General features: G+C 41.5%; 1 protein-coding gene across 1 annotated transcript in view; it reads left to right on the top strand.

The window, feature by feature from the left end:
* loxhd1a (lipoxygenase homology PLAT domains 1a) overlaps positions 1 to 23,868 on the top strand; it is a 29,315-nt gene continuing 5,447 nt past the window's right edge. Inside the window, exons 1-36 of the mRNA XM_071465323.1 lie at positions 1 to 1,552; positions 4,866 to 4,980; positions 6,784 to 6,864; positions 7,720 to 7,904; positions 8,753 to 8,851; positions 9,302 to 9,450; positions 9,542 to 9,665; positions 9,784 to 10,034; positions 10,112 to 10,247; positions 10,420 to 10,580; positions 10,675 to 10,761; positions 11,044 to 11,179; positions 11,322 to 11,476; positions 11,577 to 11,737; positions 12,412 to 12,488; positions 12,599 to 12,795; positions 12,906 to 13,098; positions 13,244 to 13,404; positions 13,497 to 13,830; positions 13,958 to 14,109; positions 14,810 to 14,943; positions 15,309 to 15,457; positions 15,598 to 15,702; positions 15,790 to 15,918; positions 16,022 to 16,189; positions 16,280 to 16,461; positions 16,610 to 16,726; positions 17,463 to 17,625; positions 17,827 to 17,981; positions 18,184 to 18,393; positions 19,248 to 19,374; positions 19,516 to 19,724; positions 19,854 to 20,039; positions 21,269 to 21,396; positions 21,492 to 21,609; positions 23,635 to 23,812. Coding sequence (XP_071321424.1) covers positions 820 to 1,552; positions 4,866 to 4,980; positions 6,784 to 6,864; positions 7,720 to 7,904; positions 8,753 to 8,851; positions 9,302 to 9,450; positions 9,542 to 9,665; positions 9,784 to 10,034; positions 10,112 to 10,247; positions 10,420 to 10,580; positions 10,675 to 10,761; positions 11,044 to 11,179; positions 11,322 to 11,476; positions 11,577 to 11,737; positions 12,412 to 12,488; positions 12,599 to 12,795; positions 12,906 to 13,098; positions 13,244 to 13,404; positions 13,497 to 13,830; positions 13,958 to 14,109; positions 14,810 to 14,943; positions 15,309 to 15,457; positions 15,598 to 15,702; positions 15,790 to 15,918; positions 16,022 to 16,189; positions 16,280 to 16,461; positions 16,610 to 16,726; positions 17,463 to 17,625; positions 17,827 to 17,981; positions 18,184 to 18,393; positions 19,248 to 19,374; positions 19,516 to 19,724; positions 19,854 to 20,039; positions 21,269 to 21,396; positions 21,492 to 21,609; positions 23,635 to 23,812 — 6,145 coding nt within the window. The 5' untranslated portion in view covers positions 1 to 819. The remainder of the gene's footprint in view (positions 1,553 to 4,865; positions 4,981 to 6,783; positions 6,865 to 7,719; positions 7,905 to 8,752; positions 8,852 to 9,301; positions 9,451 to 9,541; positions 9,666 to 9,783; positions 10,035 to 10,111; positions 10,248 to 10,419; positions 10,581 to 10,674; positions 10,762 to 11,043; positions 11,180 to 11,321; positions 11,477 to 11,576; positions 11,738 to 12,411; positions 12,489 to 12,598; positions 12,796 to 12,905; positions 13,099 to 13,243; positions 13,405 to 13,496; positions 13,831 to 13,957; positions 14,110 to 14,809; positions 14,944 to 15,308; positions 15,458 to 15,597; positions 15,703 to 15,789; positions 15,919 to 16,021; positions 16,190 to 16,279; positions 16,462 to 16,609; positions 16,727 to 17,462; positions 17,626 to 17,826; positions 17,982 to 18,183; positions 18,394 to 19,247; positions 19,375 to 19,515; positions 19,725 to 19,853; positions 20,040 to 21,268; positions 21,397 to 21,491; positions 21,610 to 23,634; positions 23,813 to 23,868) is intronic.

Below are 23,868 nucleotides of genomic sequence, written 5' to 3' on the forward strand. Positions count from 1 at the left end.
CTTCCCCTTGATGCCTACATTATCAGGTGGCAGGTGGCAGCAATAAGGCTAATGGGATTATTTGGCTTATAGTCAGGTGCAGATGTGTACAACAGTGTGACGGAGCTGCAACAAATATTTGCACAGAGAAATTTGTTCAATCATAAAAAGTAAAACAGTGCTGAACTAAGCTAACCAACTGCTGAAACTGAAAGCTGCCACGAAGAAAATAAATCATTGCTGCATAGATATTCACTCATCCCTTATAAATCTTGAGATACAGTCATCTTGTTGCCAGTCATGAGGACTCAGGACTTCTAATTTTGATTTACACTCATTGCCGCACTTTGTCATATCAGAAAAGGGAGTAGTTGTAAGGGAGAGTTTGTGCGAGTGTTTATGTGTGCGTGTGTCTGTCTATCTGTCTGTGTCCGTGTGACTGCGGGTAAAAGCGAGACGCCCCCAGCCCGTAAAGCGATCCTGACACCATGAATAATGGAGCGTGCCGTGGCAGAGAGGATAAGTTCTCTGTGCAAGGCTCCTTTTTCACAGGGCTTTCTCCCATGGGTCACGTGATTGCTGAGGTGACAGTAATTTTTCATGAGTAGCGTGTGTTGGTTGTATGGCCATATACTGCCCAGGTAGGAGACATCCAGGCAGGCATCGCTCCCTCTGCATGTCCTGAGTTGGTATACCTACAGCCGAACACACCCAGGCTGCTCTGAACCCCGCCATCCCAGAACTGCCCTGCAGCCAAGGGTCAAATGAATTGTCTTACACCATTAGAAACTCAAGGCAGCACTTACGAAACTAAAGGCCAGGGAAGTGAATAAATAAAAGATGCCGTCGAAACAGAAAAAATCCACAGCTTCAGAAGAAACCGAAGAAGTTGATGACGAATTGGAGGATACAGAGCCAAAGTTAAAGGAGAGGAGTAACGGTGGGACCTGTGGGGACACCACAAAAAGAGAGAAGACTCGGAAGAAACACAAGAGCGCCGAGAGCTCTGAGAATCAGGAGGCCACAGAGAACGAAGGAGGAAGGAAGAAAAAAGAGGGTGAAAAAGTGAAAAAGAAGAAAAAGAAACCAGATGACGATACTGAAGCTGGTGCTGTGATTGAAAATGAAGTTGAAGGAGATGAGCAGAACAATAATGACCCCACGACAAATTCCAACAAGGAGACATCAGAGAAGCTTAACGAGGAAGTGACTGAGGGAGTTAAGGAGGAGAAGAGGAAAAAGAAGAAGAAATCCTCAGCAGAAAACCCAGCAGGAGAGGAGGAGATGGGCTCCAAGGACAAAAAGTCTAAAGATGGCAAGAAGAAGAAGAAATCTCACAACGATGATGATGAGGAACCCTTGATTGAGGAGCAGGAAGAGGAAGAGGACTCAAAGAAAAAGAAAAAGAAGAAGGCAAAGAAGGGATCTGCAGACAGTGATGAGGATAAAAAGAAAAAGGGGAAGAAATCCAAAAACAAACAGGTGGACTATGCAGCACTCTACCAGAATGAGCTGCTCAACTACCACACAGACTCATCTGATGGGTACGATGATGAATACTACAAAAAGAAAGGTAAGGATTTGACATTGTAGCACAGACAGAGAGACCTCACATGCTGCTCTTTAGGTAAGTCTCAGCTATCTAACATATAGTATGCATACACCTACTGGATTGTACCAACTGGTCAAACCTTAGCTGCAGATTTCCTCAAGTTCCCCTCAGCTCTGAGCAGGGGCACCCTGGGGAATCCCTCTGTGATTGTTCTTGGGTGAAAGCTCAGTTATGTTCCACATGATTGGAGGCAAACAGAGGCGCAGGGGCAGACAGGTGCTGGGTGCCATCCCAGTCGCAGGGGTTGGGAGCAACACCGGGCCAGAGGCAGGGCTAGGAGCCAGAGGAGTTTTCTTAAAGCAGATGAAAGGTTGTCAATTGGGGGGCAACGTGACCCTGCATGGGGGCCACAACAATGTTTTATGTTTTTGTTGAGTGACAGGAAGGGAATCTAAAGATGATTTCTCATGTTTATCTCTGATTTTGCTCTTATAGACAGTCTAGTTTTCAGCTTCCTCTGGTTATTGTTAAGATGAAATAACCTGAACATGATCATCTTCATGATAATCTGAAGATAAACTTGTTAATTATTTGCCTGTGTGATATGGAGTAGAACAGGAATGACATTGCAGGTTAATTCCAAATTATAGGTCTAAAATGACTTTAATGTGACCTTAGTTCTGTGCAGCTCTGATTTAGACTATAAATCAAATAAGGCACAGTGCATTGGCATGAGAAAAATCTCACACCAACAGTCTGCTTACTATCCTTCCTTGACCTTTTAAGTACGTTTCGAAGTTGAAAACCCCCAGAAAAAGCTTGTAAGTGGACCTTTGAATTAATATTATTCTATGCCCCTAAATAACTCAACTCAATAACTAATTAATAACTTATAAAAAATAACAACTAATGAACGTATCTGAAAAATGTTCGCAAAATACAGTATGAGATAAGAAGAAGCGTGTGTTTTTCATGGTTATGTTTAGGCACTGACGGCATGTGGTTAAGTTTAGGGAAACTTTGTGGTCTTGGTTAAATCTTAACAAAGTCGACAGTAACATGAAGCACAACCCAACCAGGCATGGGACTCAGAATGCAAACTCTAGTCTCTGGTATCAAAACTCTTTCGTATTTGGCAAAACAAACTAGTAATATAAAAATGTAATTTGTAGGAGACAGGAATGCAATAAAATAGCATTTGGAAAGTGCAGCACTCTGCTGTATTTGAAGGTCTTTTGAATGAGAAAATTGCACATAAACACATTAAAACATCTAGACTTAAAAGCTTTTTATCTCATTTTTCCACCAGGTTGACAAGAGGGTGCTAAAAAGGTGACATGTCAGTGTACTGTCTGACACTTTTACTGCTGAATAATAGCTAGCATAAAGTTAAAAGCTAATGTGATCATTGTGCAATTTGTGTAAAGGCCGGTAAGTATTGTTGTTCAGCAGTGATAAATGCCTGTGTCCAAGTCATTGTGACTCACTGACACACTGTGGTCTCTGACACTCCAAGGAGTTTATCGAGGCTCAGTTTTACTAGGCCACTGTCTATCTGATTTTATCAGGTGTCTGTCTTTCTCTTTAATCTGGTCTTAATGGCCCCGCTCACTGTTAATTAGGTATCCATGTTCCTTCCTTATCGACTAGGTCAAATTGCTCTTTATCAGGCCTTTGCCTCTGCTTTCCTCCTCTCCTGGATGTTTTTAGGTCATCTGTTTGTCTTCTATCTCTGTGCTTAGCCTTCTTGGGCATTTGTCTTTCACTGACTTTATCCTCGACTCCCTGTTCTTTTATGTCTTTGTGTGTGTCTACAGTTATTTTAACTCTCTTCAGTCCACCATGACTTTTCTAACATTCACCCAGATCAATGGATACTGAGGACTCTAACCTTTAAAGCAGTCTCCAGACAGAACAACACTTTTGCTTCTCTCCAGTTAAGTTTGTCTGTATACGTTTGAGCTCAAGTCCCATACCTTTAAGTCCACATAACAGTCACTGTTACATAACTGTGACAGAGAGGAGTTTACGTTTACATATAGTAATGCAGCAGGACTATAGAATTACCACTGTATAAGCCAAGGCATTGAGTCACAGGCAACAGCCACCTGCTGACTAATCTCCTTATGAAGATTTAATGTTGTTATTCAAATAAAGGCAGTTGCACAGGTGTGACTTTTTAAAATACGCTTCAGAAAAATAAATAAATAAATAAATGTATGTATGGAGTTACAAATAATTTAATGTGTCATTATTAAGTGAGTGGATTCATGGCAACAAAAGTTGAGTGAAAAGTGACTGACACAAAAGTAGATCAGGTTAAAACAATTAATACTTCTGCAAAGTGAAAGTGAAAAATTTGAAAAATGATGATACATGTTTGGACCAAGCATATACCATCTGGGGGACCACAGGGTAAGTCACCTGAAGGGCCAAACGATGCCATCTTAACCTTGGTTTTCAGTAGGACCCAACTTCTTAAAATACCCCTGATAAATCTGTGTGCTTTATTAAGAAATAAGTATCAGTATCAAAGAATAAAAATGTTAAGAAAATGAATGTGAAGAAAAATATATCTATGTACAGAGCATGATGCAATACTTAGCAACATGCAGGTGATGCAAGAAGCCCCAGATGACCAGAACCTTCAGCACGGACCAGACTCATGCTTTAAAAACTCTTCCTAAAATGCAGAAATAGTGTTAGATTTTGTGGCAAGTGAATGTTAACATGCTGATGTTTACCATGTTCATTGTTTAGCACACTAACATTTGAAGATCTGTAAATGTGTGTACCAAATTTCATGGCAATCCATTCAATAGCTGTTGAGATGTTTCAGTCAGGATGATCCCAGCCATCCCCTTTGCAGCTCCGCAATCATTGCAGTGACCTCAGATATAAACACCTTACATTACACGAAGTGAGGCAGATTTTACAGACTGCTGAGTTTCATCTTGTTTACCTTCCCATCAGCCCGGGGGCCTAGAGAGACACGTTCGCGAAATGTGAGAGAGGCTTGGCTGGTGTTTTGCACCAGACATGGATTCGCTGCAGATTCGCCGCATTGAATTCCCTGGCAACAGCGCATGGAAGGAAACATAATGCTCCCAAATGTTTATAGATTATTGGACACTCTGTGAGGATGTGACTTTGGGCTTGTCCTTTTGTTCAAGTTTTTACTCTTCAAAGTAGTCTCTGTCAGACATCAAAGAATTTATTCCCTACACGTACTCTCATTATTTCAGACTTGTGATGCTTTTTATAAAATGGACAACACTGCACACATTTTAATCTTCGCTTGTCCTTGTAATCTCCATTTTCCTCTCTCTTTCAGTGTATGAGGTTGTCACTGTCACTGGTGATGTAAAGGGAGCCGGGACTGATGCTAATGTGTTTGTTACCCTTTTCGGAGACTTTGGCGTCACGCCCAAGGTTCATCTGGCAAGCAAGTGAGTTCATGTTGTTGTCACTGAATTATAGTTGATATTGAAGTTGTCTTTAAGACTCTAAATCAGGTCTGAATGACTCATTGTGCTTTGATTTTTTTGCACTTATTATATCAGGCTTTATGTGTAACGTAGTAGCCTTGAGTCAGTTGGAGTTCATTTTGTGTCAGTTGTTATAATTAGTACGTTTAAGTAGTTTGACACATTTTCAATGTCAGCTGTTAACTTTGAGTCTTTTCTATTCCTCTCTTATCCTTCAGCACAGAAAAGAGGTATTTTCTAATGAGTCTGCTAAAGGATGGTTACAATTCTGTCCTTGTGTTGGGTTGTATTGTGCATATAACACTGTATGAGAGAGTGTTCCTGTTCAACACTAACCTGATGCCTGTAGGGCCCGTGACTAGAGACAAAATCAAGTTACACACCAGGAATCTTTTTGACCTCTTTGTCCAAACCGTATCAACCTGAAAACTAAAACCTGAAAACGGTCGTGGTGCAGGAATCTCTCCTCTATACAGTCATATAAATGTCGGACACAGAATATCTGGAGTAAGGAGGAACTATGTGGCATGGCCGGTCTTCTTTTCCATTCAGAGGCAAATGAAAGAAGACCACGATGTCATTTCTTTGGATGATCAAATGACTCTCAGGGGATCTTATCAGCAGCAGGCTCCCTTTATCTCTGCACACATTGATTCACAGATAGGGTTACCTGTGCAGCGTATAGGATATACCATCTTATTGTGAGCCACTCTGGACCATGTCACCCACACCTTGTGGTGGTCTCATTCATCCACTTCAGACAGCAACAACATGCCACGTATGCAGTATCTCAGTGCCGTGTAACCGTGTTGCTCAGCTGATGAAATACCATACATGGATGTTGATAAGGTCACTTTTGTCATATAAAAATGAACACATTGTATCGTAAGGAGTTTCACCTTACTCCAATATATATTAGGTCCTGCCTGTATTGTGTCATGATCGATTCAAACTTTACAACATGATACAGGTAAGGGAGGGTTGCTTTGTCTCCAAACACATTTGCCCGATTGAACAGTCGAGGCAGATTAAAAATGCAACTCTTTGGAAATTCAGTGTGATTATTAATCATTCAGATTGCATGAATTCCAAAGTTTGCATTGGGTTTGATTTTTTTACAATCGGTGTTTCCCCATCATTCTTCAAAAGGCGATTTTACATGGAAACAGAGAATGAATTCATTGTTCACTGTTGGACAGTTTTTCAATCTTGGCAGTTTTTTACAGTATATGACACCGTGCACTTTAATTATGTGAGCCTTGGCATTGTGCGTGGGTTGAATATTGGAGGGAGGAGAGAACAGATGGAGATGTGGGTCAGAGACAAAGGCAGGTTTTCTCTGCAAATGGAAAAGAGGGTGTCTGATTCGCTGTGGTTGGCAGAGGGGGTCTACCGTGTGCACAGGCCCGGTTCGTCTCTGTGAGGGGTAGAAGTACGCGAGGAAGAGGAGGAGGGAGCGTTGAAGTGGCGGAGCCTGAGGAGGTTTCAGATTATACCACTGCCATGAGGCCACCAGGGTACCTTAAGCTGGATCAGTCAGGAGATGTAATTTACTGATCCAGAGTTCAGTTCAGTTGTCGGTCTGGGCTGTAACTCTTTGCCCCCACTAATCTCTCCCAATTAAATAAACTCTCCCTCTCTAACCTACACATGCACACAAACACACACACACACGCACACACACACTCTCGCTCTCTCTCTCTTTCTCTGTCAAATGACTTATCTCCCAAATTCTGACATTTTCCATGTTTCCTCAATTTACAGAAGCAGAACTGCATTTGAGAAGAATAAGACTGATGTTTTTCGTATCAAAACACACAATGTGGGACCTCTGAAGAAGATGAGGTAAATTCCACTCTGCTGATTGTGATCTATAATAACTTATAAATAAACATTTATATCATAATTCCCATTTGGTGTTTACAGGTCAATGACAACATCACAGTTAAGGCTTCATAGTTACTGTAAGTGTACCTCCTACATGATAACAGCAGCTTACAGAGAGGATCACACAGTCCCACTGGCCATCAAAGGATTTCATCCAGTGACACAAGGTTAAGCCCCATCTGTTGTTGGGAGTTAATGTAGCCTCCAGAGGAGGCTGAGTTACATCACAGCCACCAGACATGAACAGTGAAAAGAGGCAGCAGTGAAAGACTGCAAAAAGTAGAGAGGCTGCACTGTGGCGCAGATAATTAAGAACAATGCAAGTGTTTTTTCCCCAGCATGTTGTACAGTTTCTGACAAAACAATCATAACTCAAGGTCCACTTACCAGCATTTCACATCAGAGACATGTAGCTGTTGACATGCAAGCTCACAGCTAACAGCAACAACAACAAAATGATCCAGAGTCAAGGTCCATTTACTAGCTTTTCCCAGAGCTTTCAGCTTCTGTTTTCAAGTTTGTACTTTCATGCTTCACTTTTAAGTCAACATGGACGAAAAGCTCCTCAAGTGCTTAACTGGGTTTGTTATTCTTTGTGTTAATCTGCTCCATCTTATTCAGTTCCTGTGATATTCCTGATCTGTCTGAAACATAGTTGAAGTTTTGTTATTTGGTATTTACAACTGCAGATATACAAACACACTTAAAAAAGCAAAAAAACACAAAAGGCACAGGTGCATCTGACGTGGCAAGACCATTTATGATTACCTGCAGGGTGAATTCATGTCACACTTTGACTGTTGATTTCCCCAGGATTGAGCACGACAACACAGGGATGAACGCCAGCTGGTTCTTGGACAGGGTGGTGGTGACCGACATGAACCGGCCCCATCTGCGCTTCTATTTCGCCTGCAACAACTGGCTGAGTCGGGAGGAGGCTGACAACCTGTTTGTCAGGGACCTGCTGGGCAGCCTGAACCCCATGGATGTTCCGAAATGTAGGTCACTCTGGGACAAGCGCATAAAACAAAGACACAAGGGTTCAGAGAGGTTAAAACAAAATAACAATTGATTCCAAATACCTCAACAGAAACCACTGGGCTTGTAAGTGTCACCAGGAAAACTATAGTTTTAAGATCTTAAAAATACAGCATGCATTAACCGTGACAGCTCTATCTAACTAATCAGACAGTCCAAGAGCTTTTTTACTCACACTAATGTCACTCAGTCAATTTGACACTAATGTTCAGCAAGTACAAGAAATATTTTGAAATATATCCATCAGAGATGAACATAAAAAAACATTTTTTTTTATTTTTTTTTAACTTGACAGTATCAGTACCATGTGTCTAGCCAGCTGAACACAAAGGTGCCTGATAGGCCACAGTTCTTCCTACTGTTTCAGGTTGTGATGGAATTCCATCAGAGTGTAATCCTCAGGTAAACCAGCCCATGTGTCCTCTGCAGCAATGTGATCTAACGTCTCAGTACCTGCAGTCAATCAAGCAGAGCGTCGAAAAGCCGCGGCTCAGATAAAGACCAGAGGACACTGTGCTGTTAGGGAGTGGTCAGAGCAATGTGGCTGTAACAGCCACAACACACACACACACACACACACACACACGCTGTTATGAATATTTAACCTGGAAACCATCTTAGCGTGAGTTAGCAAGGAACCTGCCTAATGACTTGCCTAATTATGTAACTTGATTACTTAGAAGATTTTTTCCTGAAACAAACTGATAATCAGCATTTCCTACACTGTCAGTAACTGTGGCATGCTCTTTATATAATCACTATCACTATCTTGATTTCCTGTTTCCTGTTTATATTCCATGTTTTGCAGTGAATAAATACATAGTGAGTGTGTTCACTGCTGATATGAAAGGAAGTGGCACAGATGCTGACGTCTTCCTGAATATCTTTGGAGAAAATGGTGACACAGGTAGGACTGCAACATTATTTTTTTTTATTTTGTTGATCATTTTTATATTAACTGATTACCACTTAATGGAAAAAATGCTTATCACAATTTCCCAGACCAGATGTCCAGATGTCTTCAATTTGCTTATTTTGTCTGATAAACAGACAACATATATTAAATTCATTTCATTATATATTCATTATATAAACAGAAAAATGGCAAATCTTGATAATGTTTGGCATTTTTGCTTGATAAATGCCTTGAACAGTCAACTGAATATCAATAGTGCACAATTACATTTCTGTTCATCAAATAATCCACAGGTGACTCTTATTTACCACTCGTTACCTGAAGCCATTGCCCAGCCAGGACAAATACTGTTTTCTATCCATTGTTAATGACTGTAGCTGCATCCTCACTGCAGTTTCAGTGTTTGATAATGATTCTTAAATTCTTTGTTTATTACGAAAGGTGAGAGACGACTGGACAGTGACAAAGACAACTTTGAACGGGGCTCAGAGGACAAGTTTACGATAGAGGCCCCAAACCTGGGAAGGCTGAAGAAAATCACCATTGGTCACAACAACAGAGGTTCATCAGCTGGATGGTTTCTAGATAAGGCATGTAGAACTTGCGCATGCGCACACAACCTTTACAGATGTGCACACATACATACAAACACTCATGATGGTGCACACTGTTTCTCTACAGGTGGTTATTGATGACATGGGGAATAAAGAAGTGTATGAGTTCCCAGTTAATCGCTGGTTTGCTATGGATGAAGATGATGGCAAAATACAGAGAGATGTGTTGGTTGGATCAGTGCAACCAATGGGTGAGAACAACACAAGTCACTTTTTCAGTATATTCAATATATAGGCAATCATATGTCACTTGTTTCACTTTAGTGATAACTTGGCAGTTTTTTTGTGTATTGTCCTGCATCTACTCAGGAATCATATACAATGTACAAGTGATGACTGGAAACATCAGGGGTGCAGGCACCAACTCTAAGATCCACATGGTTATGCACGGCTCAAAGGGCATAAAAAACAGTGGCAAAGTCTTCCTGGAGGGCGGTGCTTTCGAGCGCGGTCTCATCGACATTTTCAACGTGGAGATTTGTGAACTGATCAGCCCGCTGAGCAGGGTAACCATTGGGCACGACAATGGGGCCGTTGGTGCCGGGTGGTACTGTGAAAAGGTACTTTGCATGTCTTGTTGGTTAAGGATTTATTCTCAAAGTGTCGTTCACCTACTGAGCAACCATTACCCTTCCAGGTGGTGATATACTGTCCTTTCACGGGCATTGAGCAGACATTTCCGTGCGGGATGTGGCTGGACGAGGACGAGGGGGACGGACTGATCGAGAGGGAGCTGTATGAGATGGTCTCTCTGAGGCAGAAAAAACAAAAGAGTGGGTCTCTTCATTCTACTCACAGATTTCTATCCACAGACAGACAAAGCAAATCACACGTATTCTACGTATAGAACAATAATTCAAGTTATATATCAAGTATTTATGTCTGATTTTTGGTCTCCTGATTAAGAGACTGGCCTACTTTAGTATCAAATCTAACCTTTTCCAGAGTACCCATGGTCCCTGTGGATTTGGACCTCAGATGTGAAGGGGGCAGGGACAGATGCTCAGGTGTTTCTGCAGATCTACGGAGAGAAGGGCAAGTCTGATGAGATCAAACTGGAAAACAACTCAGACAGTTTTGAGCAGGGCCAGCTTGATAAATTCATGGTAAGCCTGTGAGCACATTACTTTTTTTTCCACTGTGAAGCTCCCCAAGACGTGTTACTACACTTTTTGTTTTATTTTTTATAAATGACTATAGATCGAAATGCCAGACATTGGAAGACTGCTGAAAGTGCGCATCTGGCATGAAAAGAGACATCCATTTGCTGGCTGGCATTTAGCGAAGGTGAGACCTATTGCTCTGTCTGATCTGTCAGTGTAAGCTGTTAGGTCTGAGTTAGACACTGAATTAGATTTTATTTTGCACCTGTAAAGAGAGGATGTGCAATTCAGGCTGTAATTAAAACAGCTTTATAGAAAAATGTTAAGTCAGTTAATATATGTCATAGATTTTCTTTGAATTGTTTCGGAAAATACATGTGAATATCACTGCTGCAGCATGAAGTAGTCTGAAAGGTAGAGGAAGAAGAGATGTGAAGATGCAGATGTGTATGGTGGCTTTCTGCAGGTCACTTTGCTTAAGACCCTGACGATGGAGAAATACTCTTTTGAATGTGGCCGCTGGCTAGATATCAATGAGGATGACAATGAGATCGTCAGAGAGCTTCCAGCTACAGGAGCCCTCATTGATGAGCCTCTGCCCTGTAAGAGACACACTGAGGACACACATGCAAAATATACACAAGCTCCATGTTAACAGTCTGTAGTGTTAAGTATATGAAATCTGAGTGAGTGTAGGTGCTTTATGGAATATAATGTGAGTGTTCCTGTCTTGTTTTTCCTCAGTGATAAAGTATCGTGTCACCATCTGCACTGGCAACGTCAGCGGCAGTGGCACCGACGCCAGTGTCTTCCTCAATGTGATCGGTGACCTGGGTGACACAGGGGAGCGGCTCATGATTATGAGCAAAAACAACGTCAACAAATTTGAAAAGGGCAATGTAAATACATTATCACTTAAATATGAACACAGACAATACATATATATATTTTGGGAGATACGCAGCGTCTTTAATCTGTTGTCCCCCTGTCTTCCCTCAGCATGACGAGTTCCTCATTGAGTCCGTGTCCTTGGGCCAGGTGCGCAGGGTGCGTGTAGGTCATGACGGCCGTGGAGGAGGCTGTGGTTGGTTCCTCGATAAGGTGATGGTCAGGGAGGAGGGCCAGCCAGAGTCTTTGGCCATTGAGTTCCCCTGTTTCAGGCAAGGCAATAACACTTTACACACGACTTAAAGGAATACGAATTCCCTTTCTTACTGAGAGTTGTGTGAGAGAGACGATAACCGGGGGAAAGGTTTCAATAGTAAAAATGTGCCTACTAGCACCTCTAACTAAGAAAGAGAAAATGTTGAATTATTTTATATGCTACATATAATTATTAGTGTTGAATTTAACTTGTAATTCTTCAGTCTGAAACCCACCAAAACACCAACCAGATGGACAAAATGATCCAAACAGCTTCAGAGGCCTAGTAAGTTTACATTTCCTAGCTCTCCAGTGGCTTGTGTTAAAACAGTTAGGCAGCTGATGGATGAGTTTGCCATTACAAATAGGCACTAAATGCATGTGGCTGGCCAGCTCTCTCCTTTAGTAACTGGAGCCAAGGCTGAGGTGCAGTGTTACTTCTGGAAAGAGGCTCTTCCTGTCTGTCTGTTCTGGTAAAAGGAAATGTTAGGGAGCTTCCACTGCAAAACCATGGAGAACATACAGATACTTTCTTGTTTAGTGTTTTGTGCTGCTTGTACTGCTTACGTTCTGTTGTTTTTTTTCACATTGATTATATTCATTTTGATCACAATGATCAATAATCTTAAGATATTTAAGACAGATGTTTAGTGAATTTTAAATTGTCTGTTTCTTTTGTGTTTTTCTTCAGGTGGTTGGACCGTAATGAGGATGATGGACAGATTGTCCGTGAGTTAGTTCCAGCTGGAGATGGCCTGCGTCTCTTTAGTGAGTACATAAAGATCAAGAACAAGGTTACACAGATTAAGCAACGAATGACAGCATATCTTTTTAATGCTTATATAAATTACATTCATGTCCTTATGTTCAATTGTTAGATGTCAGCTACCACATAGCAATCAAGACAGGCAATGTGAATGGGGCCAGCTCCGATTCCAAGGTGTTTGTGAAGCTGTATGGGGAGAAGGGTGACACTAACAAGATGATCCTGGCTGTATCCGACAATGACCTCAGGAACTACTTTGAGACAGGACGCACTGATATCTTCACCATTGAAACCTTTGACATTGGACAGGCAAGTTCTTTAGACATGCATACACTTAACAGAGAACAGAGTTTATGCTTCAGACATATATTTGTGTTTCTTAATTCTGATCTATTTGCTCATGTCCTCTGTACTTACAGATCAACCGTCTCCTGATCGGTCACACCAACGAGGGCCTGCGGGCTGGATGGTTTCTGGACAGCGTGCAGATCTCTGTGCCAGTTCATGGGATGCAGTACATGTTCCCCAGCCACCGCTGGCTCTGCAAAGATGAGGCTGATGGGAAAGTGGAGGTTGAGATCTATCCCAGCGAGCTCCTAGACATCGAAAAAAGTAAATGACGACAACTTCAAAAGTACTGTACAGTCAGAATTTATCATGTTAAACACGGTAACAGTGACTATGAGTTGAAGTTTATTGCTCTTCGCTACATAGACTCTCTCCTTGTTATAATGCTGTGATGCCCTCTCATTAACAGTGATCAACTATGAAGTAACAGTGGTCACAGGTGACATGCGTGCAGGCGGCACCAATGCCAATGTCTTCTGTCAGATCTATGGAGATGAAGGAAAAACTGAAGTCCTTGCGCTCAAGAGTCGCTCCAACAATTTTGAACGAGGCACTACTGAAATCTTTAAGGTGTGTACTGCACCTGTGTCTGTATTGCAACAGTGTCTGTTGGAGGTTACAGTTCTTGCTGGTTTGACAACTGTTGAATACCTACCATCCAGATCGAGGCTCAGGATGTCGGCAAGATCTACAAGCTACGTATCTACCACGACGGGAAGGGTATCGGAGATGGCTGGTTCCTGGAGACAGTGGACATCAAGCGGCTGACGATGGCCATGGTGCAGGTTGAGGTGAAAAAGGAGGACACCAAGAAAGATAAGAAGAAGGACAAGAAAAAGAAAAAGAAAGACGAGGAGGAGGAGGTGGAGATAGTTGAGGAGCTGCAGGAAGTGGTGGAGACATTTACTTTCCCTTGTAACCGCTGGCTGGCCAGGGATGAGGAGGATGGCGAGATTGTGGTTGAGCTGCTGACTGAGGACAATGAAGACCTGGAGGGTAATTAGAGCACGAATGTGATGTGTTGTTTTATTGTTTTATTTGTGACGTTAATGCTGCAAATATCATCATGTGCAGCATTACAATGTCGCTGGTGATTTACACACTCACTCTGTCTTCCTCTTAGTGAACTCATACGAGGTTCATGTGTTCACTGGGACAATGTGGGGGGCGGGGACCGATGCCAACGTTTACATCAACATCTACGGAGAGACTGGCGACACAGGAGAGCGACGGCTTAGGAAGTCCAACAACCTGAACAAATTTGAGAAAGGCAAAGTAAGAGGTTTTCTGTCAGTGCTGGATGCCTGAATATGAAGCTACAGCAAGCTTATTTTAGCATAGCATGACAAAAATCTGCCTATCAGCCCCTTTAAAACTCACTAATTAACTCACTAATTTACATGTTATGTCTTTTTTGTTTAATCTGTACAAAACCCAAAATGTGAACATGAAAACTTGTGGTTTTATGGGGAGTCTCTGCTCATTAAAGGTGACAAGACTCCAGGAAGTAACCAAACCCAAGAAATATTTCCAGCACACATCCCCCTGTAAAACTACTAGTTGTTGTTTCCATAATTTAGTTTTTATGGATTAAAAAAACAAGATGTAACAATCAGCTATCTACAGGATCTAATTAAACCATAGGACACAATCTCTTTGCATCTTTTCTTCAAAACTCCAGAAACATTTATGAGAAGTATGTTGCTGCCTCCAGTTCTCCAAAGATGCTTCCTTCCTCCACTGTTCATAATGTATTGCAGATGCATTTGTTTAATCTGCTTTATTTTACATAGTCAAGATAGTTATCACTGATACTGTTGTTCTGGTTAAGTATCTCTAAACAAATGTTAGATCTCAGCCTTGCAGGTTAAATAAAGATCAAATAAATAAGTAATGAGGCTCTGCTGGACTGCTCATCTAAGACCTGTGACATTTCTTGACCCTTTGTCACCGGTTTGTTGCACGTGTGACCCAGGAGGACATTTTCAACATCACAGCGGTCGACCTGGGCGTCCTGAAGAAGCTGAGAATCCGACACGACAACAGCCAGGCCAGCGCCGGCTGGTTTTTGGACAGAGTGGAGATTGTAGACAACAAAGATGACAGCATGTAAGTCATGATGATTTTTTAAAAGATTATTGTTATTATGATTAGGATTAAATATTTTATTTTATTGATGAAAAATGACTTACACCTTGCTGAGTCATACCAGACAGAAAATAAAGGCCATGAGGTTTCACAAAATAGCATCATCCCCAAATAGCAAACTGAGCCTTTGCGCATAAAATGTGTGAGAGCTCCACTCTATGGTGTAAAATGGTACTCTGAAATATTCTGGTGAAGGCACAGCCTGTCCAAGGATGTGGCATCAATTTAAAGAGGGATGGTCACTTTTGGACACAAGGCCCTTTTAACAGTCCTAAGTCAATATGTGTATGTACACTTCACAAAATATTTAATATATTGTGTTTTAGGTACTTTTTCCCTTGTAAACGCTGGCTGGCTATTGATGAGGATGATGGACAGCTTGCCAGGGAGCTTGTTCCTGTGGATGAGGCCTTTATGAAGAAAGGGGATGACGATGAGGAAGACTCAGAAGCCACACTGGGTCTGGAGCAGAAAGGTGAGAGCAGCATCACGGCTGCACAAAGAATCAGACCTCTGAGCAAGATGGGAAGCGTTTTCAAGTTAAATGAATAAGAATAATAATTACTATAGTGGACTGCTCAATCATGAAATTGTTCTGATCTCTTCTTATATCAGCCATGTCAACAACATACACAATACGGATAAAAACTGGTGACAAGAAATACGCAGGAACAGATGCTAATGTCTTCATGATCCTGTACGGCACCAAGGATGACACAGGTAATACTTTATACTATTATACTGCATTATATGTGTGTACATGTGTATTTGAAGAATTGAAATACTCTGTAATGTGCTCATCCACAGGGATAATTAACCTGAAGGCATCAAAGACCCATAAGAATAAGTTTGAACGGGGTATGATTGATGAGTTCACTGTGGAAGCTGTGGACATCGGGCCGCTGAAGAAGCTGCGTATTGGACACGACAACTGTGGTACAGTAGGACAGACTGCCTGCCTGCGCAGTGAATAATGAACACAGAATGATGCACAGTACTTGGACAAACAGAAATATACTAATTTGTGTCACTGTTTAAGGAGGAGGATCAGCAGGTTGGTTCCTTGACTGGGTGGAAATTGACGCCCCATCTCTGGGACAGAAACAGCGCTTCCCCTGCGGTCGCTGGCTGGACAGAGGGGAGGATGACGGGGCCATCATCAGGGACCTTTTCCCGAATCCTCTTCAGACAGAGCTTTACACACCTTGTAAATCACAGTGTTCTATACCACACCACCTAATATATTTGTCATTTGATGCACATAATTGGTGATGATATATGTTTTTTCATTTTGTAGTTGTTCCTTATGAGATTAAAATCTTCACGAGTGATGTATTTGGAGCCGGCACAGATGCAGATGTCTTCATTGTGCTGTACGGGCGAGATGCCGTGTGCACACAGCAGAAGTCTCTGTGTGTCAACAAGAGGGAGAGGAGGATGTACTTTGAGAGAGGAGCTGAGGACATGTTTATTGTTGAGGTATAATAACTTTATATTGTCATAAATAAGTATACAATAGGTGCATTCATCAAGTTGTAGAGACCAGGGTAGTGGTGAAGAACAGCAGGATCACTGGTGCATTTTTTTGTATTTATACTTTCAGTAAAGTTTTCTGATTTCTGTGCAGCTAGAAGACGTGGGGGATGTAATTGAGAAGATCCGTATCGGCCACGACAACCGCGGGGTTAACCCAGGCTGGCATCTGGACAGGGTGGAGATCAGACGTCTGCTCAGGAAGGGAAAGGTGCTGTCTACAGAGGACAGACACAGGGGTGGAGGGAGCATTCAGCTCTTTTATTTAACTAAAATTAGCAATACTGCAAAATAAAAATGTTCTATGTAAATATCAAAAGTCAAGTACTCAATTTAGAAGTTGCCCCAGTGAGTGTTATATAAATATATAATACATTGTTGGATTATTTTCATTGAGGCAATAAGTACCATTTTACATTTTCGTAATTGTACTTGAATATATAATAATGCATTATACGTTTTGTTGTAAAATCTTAAGCTGTGAAATAAATATAGTGGATAAGAAAATACCATATTTGCCTATGAAATGTTGAGGAGTAAAAGTATAAAGTAGCATTTAATGAAAAAAAGTAAAGTACCTCAGTGCAGTACACCACAAAAATCTAAACATCAGGTCATCTCAAAAGTTCCAGGACCTGATATTGATCTCAAGACTTGCACTTTAATGCTAAATAAACATCTCAAATATTTGATGTGGAAAACCTGTAGATTGTCTTTGTCAGCATCTTACTATTCACATCTACTGGTAACAGACCAACACTATTTTTGGTCAGTAGGTGGAGATGTTCTCCTGACAGATGGATGAGGGTGTAATCCAGCTCTATGAGTTCATTTTTCATCTCACATACAAGCCCAAGGCTCAAAGACATGCAACCGTGCTCACTGATTTTCCTCTAAGCCACAAACACACAAGTCAAATCATAGTTTGTCCCTCTTCTTTACTCTAGGGCTCAGAGACTGTCATCTTCCCATGTGAGTGCTGGCTCGCCAAGTCGGAGGATGATGGAGAAACAGTGAGAGAGCTGGTGCCCTCTGACATCATTACTGAGAAACTTTCTCGAGATGGAAGCCTGAAAGTCACTGAAGTCGAGGTGGAAGATGCCCTGGAGAGTATGTTAACATATGCAGACATATAATACATTCATTTGCACAGAATCATGCAGAAATATTGTGCCTATCCCTGAATGAGTTTCTATCATTACAGTGTCATCAAACAGTGATGGAAAATAGTTTTCTTTTCTGTCTACTTTCTGCCAGTCGCCTCAAACTAATCCCCTGTGTTCTTGTCTGTGATCATCATCCCCACTACAGCTCACACATACAAAGTGTCAGTGATGACAGGTGATGTATATGGAGCCGGCACTGATGCCAATGTCTTCCTTACGATATATGGAGACCTGGGCGACACTGGAGAGAGGAAACTCAGCAAGTCGGAGACAAACAGCAACAAGTTTGAACGAGGATCTGTAAGAAAGCACTGATTCTGTGGCTAATGTCAACTATGTAACTTTCCTCTGTTCTCTTAATTTATTTAAAATGTCTAATGAAGTGAAGATAGACAAACAATCCTGATGCCATGAATAATTTTATCAAAATCCTTAGCAGCACAGCAAACACATCGTATAACAAAGTACAAACTACATAATGTTATGTTTTGTCTCCCCCTAGGTTGATAAGTTTACTATAGAGGCAGTTGACCTTGGACAGGTTTTCAAGATAAAAATACGCCATGATAACAGTATGGTGAGCGCCGACTGGTACCTGGACCAGGTGGAGGTGGTCGACGTGGACACAGAGGAGGTCTTCCTCTTCTTATGTGAACGCTGGCTCTCCAGGAAGAGGGAGGACAGACGTATCAAGAGAGTCTTCTATGTCAAGGTAACATGAAAGACTATGTGTGAGTGAGAGTAAGAGGTGTCTTAAAGGAGATATTAAAACCTAATAGTAGAATAAGAGGAGTAAGGTCATGAAAGTGCAATACAAATAAAGTTTTGTAAGGTCATGTAAAAATTAAAAGCAATATAACACTTTTTTCCTTTTTCCACTGACCCCTCACAGTACTCACCTGACATACTGTAAAATGAATAATAATAATACATTTTATTTAAAGGCGCCTTTCAAGGTACTCAAGGACACCTTACAACACAGTAAAAGAGAAAATGAAAGTACAATGCATAAAATACAACAGCACAAAAAAAATTAAAATAAAGAAAATTGCATAGAATAAATATGAGTAAACACTAGCGAGTTAAACAGAATGAGCGAGCTTGAAGAGGTGTGTTTTGAGGTGGGATTTGAAAATAGGAAGAGAATCAATGTCACAGATGTCTTGTGGGAGTGAGTTCCAGATTCCAGTTGGTTTTTTTGTCCTTGAGATTTCTTAGTTTTCAATTTCAACACCAATATAATGAAGGGGAATGGGGTCTTCTTTGTATTATAAACCAAGTCTTCTTGTTGTAAATGGGGTAGACAGGTGTACAAGATGTTTAACGCAATACAATTTAACAGCACCACAAACTACATCCTCCAAAATTATCATTAAATTTACTCAACAGCTCTTTACAAAAAATTATGATCATTATAACCTTCATGAAGGGAGGTGTATTACAGGATCACTGTTTTAGTTGTAACTAGATGTACCTAATAAACTGGCAACTAAGTGTAGATTTTAGCGTGTTCAGTATATATCTTTGTGTTTGTCTGCATCACTGTGTGTGTTATGTTCTGTGAAGGGTTATGAAGGAGTGAGAGAGAGCCTGAGCAGTAAAAAGACAAACTCAGCTCTGACGGTGAAGAGTGTCGACAGTAACATGAACAAAAAGAGCAAGAAGAAGAAGGAGGAGGACATTGAGCTCCCGAGTAAGAAAATTCAAGAATCCTCAGCAATGCATGCCTGATTCACCTCCTGCTCTATTAATGTTACTGTTATTAATATTCAGATGTTTTTTACATAATCCCATGCCTTCATGAATGAATAAGTGTTGTGGCCTTCCTGTGCAGTCATACCATACCACATCACCATCTGTACTGGACTGGAGCGGGATGCGAGCACCACCAGCAGGGCTTATGTGATCATTATCGGGGCCAATCACACCCAGACAGAGAGGTTGTGGCTGGACCTGCCAGATGGGAGGAAGGGCTTTGAGGCCGGCTCTCTGGAGAGCTTTGAGTCCCATGGTGCAGACGTGGGGGATATCAAAAAGGTCGAGGTGAGCGAGGGGGCGCTGCTTTTAGATTTTCAGTGAAGATCGTGCACTTCCGCACACACGCACATGCACGAACACACAGAAAAATACACCCACGTAGCTTGAAGTGATTGTTTCTCTCCCTCCCTGCAGCTCGGCCATGATGGGGCCACTCCTGAGAGCTGCTGGCTGGTTGATGAGCTGTCTGTTGCTGTGCCAACCAAAGGGGTCAAATACATTTTTGCTTGCAAGTGCTGGCTGGCCAAAGATCGAGGAGATGGGTTGACTGCTAGATTTTTTAACGTGCTGGATGCAGAGGCCATTTCCATCTCTCAGAAGGTATGTAAATGTGAAGAAAGTGAGGTAAGCACAGCCACATGACAGAGAATACATCACAGTTAGATCAAATTTCTGCAACTGACCGGTGATAATGACTCAAATTGTATCATACTGTCACGAATGAAACCAGTGGAACAATTTACATCGAGGAAAATAGTTTCATAATGTCACCCCTTCCCTCTGAATCATGATTACACATTAAATTCCAGGTAATGCCTTCAAATCTGGTAAATTTGACAACATTTTTTGAGTACAATCCCTTCCTGCCTCTTACAAACACTGAGACAGATTTGAGATTGGAAGGGTGTCTGAAACTCAGCGAGTACCTCTTATCTCTTAGCCTTTTAAGATGGTAACAGTTGGTGTAAACATCCGATTTATTTAAAAAAATCCATACCATTGTTGTTCTATGACATGAGAATTGTAAAGGTATTATTACACATCTGTTGGAAATTAGTGATATAAATGAAAATAAACATTTCTTTGGTCTTATCTTTGTGTCTGATTTTGAGAATGTTTTTGATACTGTTTGACTAGATTATGTCTTTATAATATAATATTCCGAGTAAGATTATAAATGAGTATCAAACTGGATGCTTTATCACAAGGAGTGTCAGACAGAGCTGTCCCCTGTCTTCTTATCTATATCTGTTTGCAATAGAAATATAACATTGGATCCAATAAGACAGAAACGACATCACAATCTCGGTGATTTACAACTTTGAATGGTCCCGTCCTACATTGATGGATTACTGAATAGGCGTAATGGCTGTAGTCCAGAGCCCCTGTTTGGAGTTGCTGCTAATGTTCCTCATTGGAAAGTCAAGAGAGAGAGATGAAAAATTGATGTAAAATGATTACAATGTGATACAAAACAACAGCAGGAGACACAAAATGACGATGTTGTTTGTCTCTTTCAATATGAGTCCTATGTAGTTGGGGTGGTTGGTCTTTGATTTATCTGTACCTAAGGACCCATTGTTTAATAATCCATCTATGGCTCTCCCACGTCCTGCCCCTGTTTCAACTGTATCACTGTAAAAACACATTTTTTCATATACCTTTCACTATTATTTTATGAGTACTTACATCATCACCATCAACCTTATAATTAATACTGTCTACACTGTATATGATTGCTCAATAACTGCAAGATAAATCCCTTTTCCCCTGGTGTTTTAAAGGTAATATTACTTGTGGGACTTAAATGCCTCATGTTTTCACATCAGATCATTTATGAGGTGACGGTGGTAACAGGAGACGTGCAAAACGCAGGAACAGACACCCAGATCTTCATGTCTGTGTTTGGGGCCAACGGCAGCACAGAGGAGATGCTGCTGCAGAAGAATGAGGACAGGTAACCAACACATGGACATCATCACCACAAACAATGTAAATAAATAAAGATTATACTATACTACAACTCTGTGTTTTTTGTGTGCTGGATAACAGGTTTGAACGAGGTCAGGAGGACACTTTCAACATGGAGATTGATGACATTGCACCACTGAAGAAGATGAGGCTTCGTATTGATGGCTCTGGCAGTCGACCTGACTGGTTTCTGGATAAGGTCAGCTCACCTTAACCAACCTGCTACAGAGACAGACAGGCATATATCACCCTAAAGGGAAAGCATTAAGCAGATTTAACACACCACAATCAGCTGATGATGCACCATGCACAGCTTTCCTTAATTTTTGTCAAGGGCTAATTGGATATGAGGAGGCGACTGCTGATCTCATCCATAAAACATAAAACCAGGAGCATAAAAAGCAGAACAGTAATTGCAAGCTTCTTCCAAAATCAGTGGCACGGCGCAGTCACAGGTTTTGTGTTTTTATGCAGGCGCTGTATGCTTTAGGTCACAGGATCATTCAGTCTATTATATCACACAGACAAATACACACACACATCTATCCATGCCTGCAGGAGAAGGGTCAATGATTCACCCACCCACAAAGACACAGACACACACACACACACCGCCAGGCCCAGAGTTCCTGGAGTGAGCATATTGACCCATTTTGTTTACCATGCTGTTGTTGCTAGCATCACAGACGCACACACAGCACACAGACAGGGCTTAGTAATGAGCACCGTGTGTCTGCTTTCAGTAGAGAGAGAGAGAACATTTCATTTTGTATCTGCTTTTAGTATGAACTGGTGTCTGTTGGTGCAAATATCACCAAATTTTAATGCACAGCCCTGCAGCATAATTGACTGCATTAATATACATAGTTTCCCAAAATGGTGACCCTGTGAGGATAGCATCACTGCTCACCTCCAAATTCAGTCTGATGTCTGAGACCAACTGCTTTGATGAAATAGAGCACATTTCCTATGCAAATGCCTTCTCCGGTAAAGGCACCATGCCTGCAGAGCAGCAGACCAGTCAGGAACAATACCAAGCCCTGTCCGTCCGTGCCTGGGACTCAGCGGCTGCGAACATCTCCTTGACTTGACCCTGCACAGAGCCTGGTGTGTTCAGCATCACAAGCAGATGTGCTGTCTTTATGGATTTCTGGGTCTGTGTATTGAAATGGACACAACAGTGCGCTGGGCGAACTGCCAGCATACTAATCTGCCCAAATAAATATGCAGAGTGGAGAGCTAATACAAGTGTAGCTGCCTGGGCCCAGTCTCTGTTAATAACATTAATTAATAAAAAAAAAAGCTCCCGAGGACAAGTGATCAGATGTCTTGGGAAAAGTGAGGGTCTGTGTACACATCAGTAACACATTAGAGTTCATAATGTGACAATGTATGACCCAACACTTTTTAATATACTCAGGAGATCTTGTTTTTAGCCACGCCAGTGATCTGGCAACATGGATGGCAATGTCAGTCAATCCATCACTTATATATCTCAACAGTCACTGAATGGACTGCCATAAAGGTCTTTACAGACATTGAAGTTCCTCAGAGGATGAATCCTGTTGACTATTGACGGTTATCCCCTGACTTTTCTTCTTTCTCTGTCAGCGAAATGTCTCAACAAGTATTTCATGCACCGTCAATAAATTCTATGTAGACATTCATTTTCCTCACAGGATTGATTCTGATAACAACAATGCGACGCATCAGTCCCAGCTGTACATTGCTTTAAGAGCTAATTAGCTCAGAATTCTGATATAATAATCACTTTTTCAGAAAAACAGAGCAGATGTTTCTACGGTGAATGCATTACGCTTCGGTATGTTAGCATGCTGATGCTTGCATGTAGCACAGGTCTCACAGAGCTGCTAACACAGATGTAGACACTTAATCTTGTTATATTCTCTCTTCTCATGTGGCCCTTCATGTATGTTTGAGGAATTTCCTCCATGATTGGAGTGGATCCATTTTTATTCAGTAAAAGCTGACATGACCTATTTAATCTTTGCAATACATTATAATAACAGGAACTAATAATGTTATGCCTGAGTTTGAAAAAGTGTGCATTTATACACCTTTGGTGCTTCATGTTTTATTGCGCTTTGGTTGAATTTTTGGGCTTTGGCTGTGGCAGTTATTCACCAGAATCAATGACAGGATTTTGAATGACATTTACAATAAGTGTAATATTGTATTTAAAGAGCTGACTCTGTTTATTCAGGTGATCATGCGTAACCTGACCACAGAGGAGGTGTCTGTGTTCACCTATGAAGAGTGGCTGTCCAGGACACGTGGACCCAAAAGGACCATGATCTGTGAGATGGCTGCTGTGGTGGATGAGGAGCTGATGGTGGAGCTCACCACCTACATCATCCAGGTCAAGACCAGTGATTGTGCCGGTAAGTCCTCAACATGTGCAGGCTGCTGTGAGCTGGCTCCTAAACCCAGGACGTCC

This window comes from Trachinotus anak, unplaced genomic scaffold (assembly GCF_046630095.1).
Source record: "Trachinotus anak isolate AG129_WGS33_773 ecotype Australia unplaced genomic scaffold, CSIRO_AGI_Tana_v1 ptg000028l, whole genome shotgun sequence".
Taxonomy (NCBI): domain Eukaryota; kingdom Metazoa; phylum Chordata; class Actinopteri; order Carangiformes; family Carangidae; genus Trachinotus; species Trachinotus anak.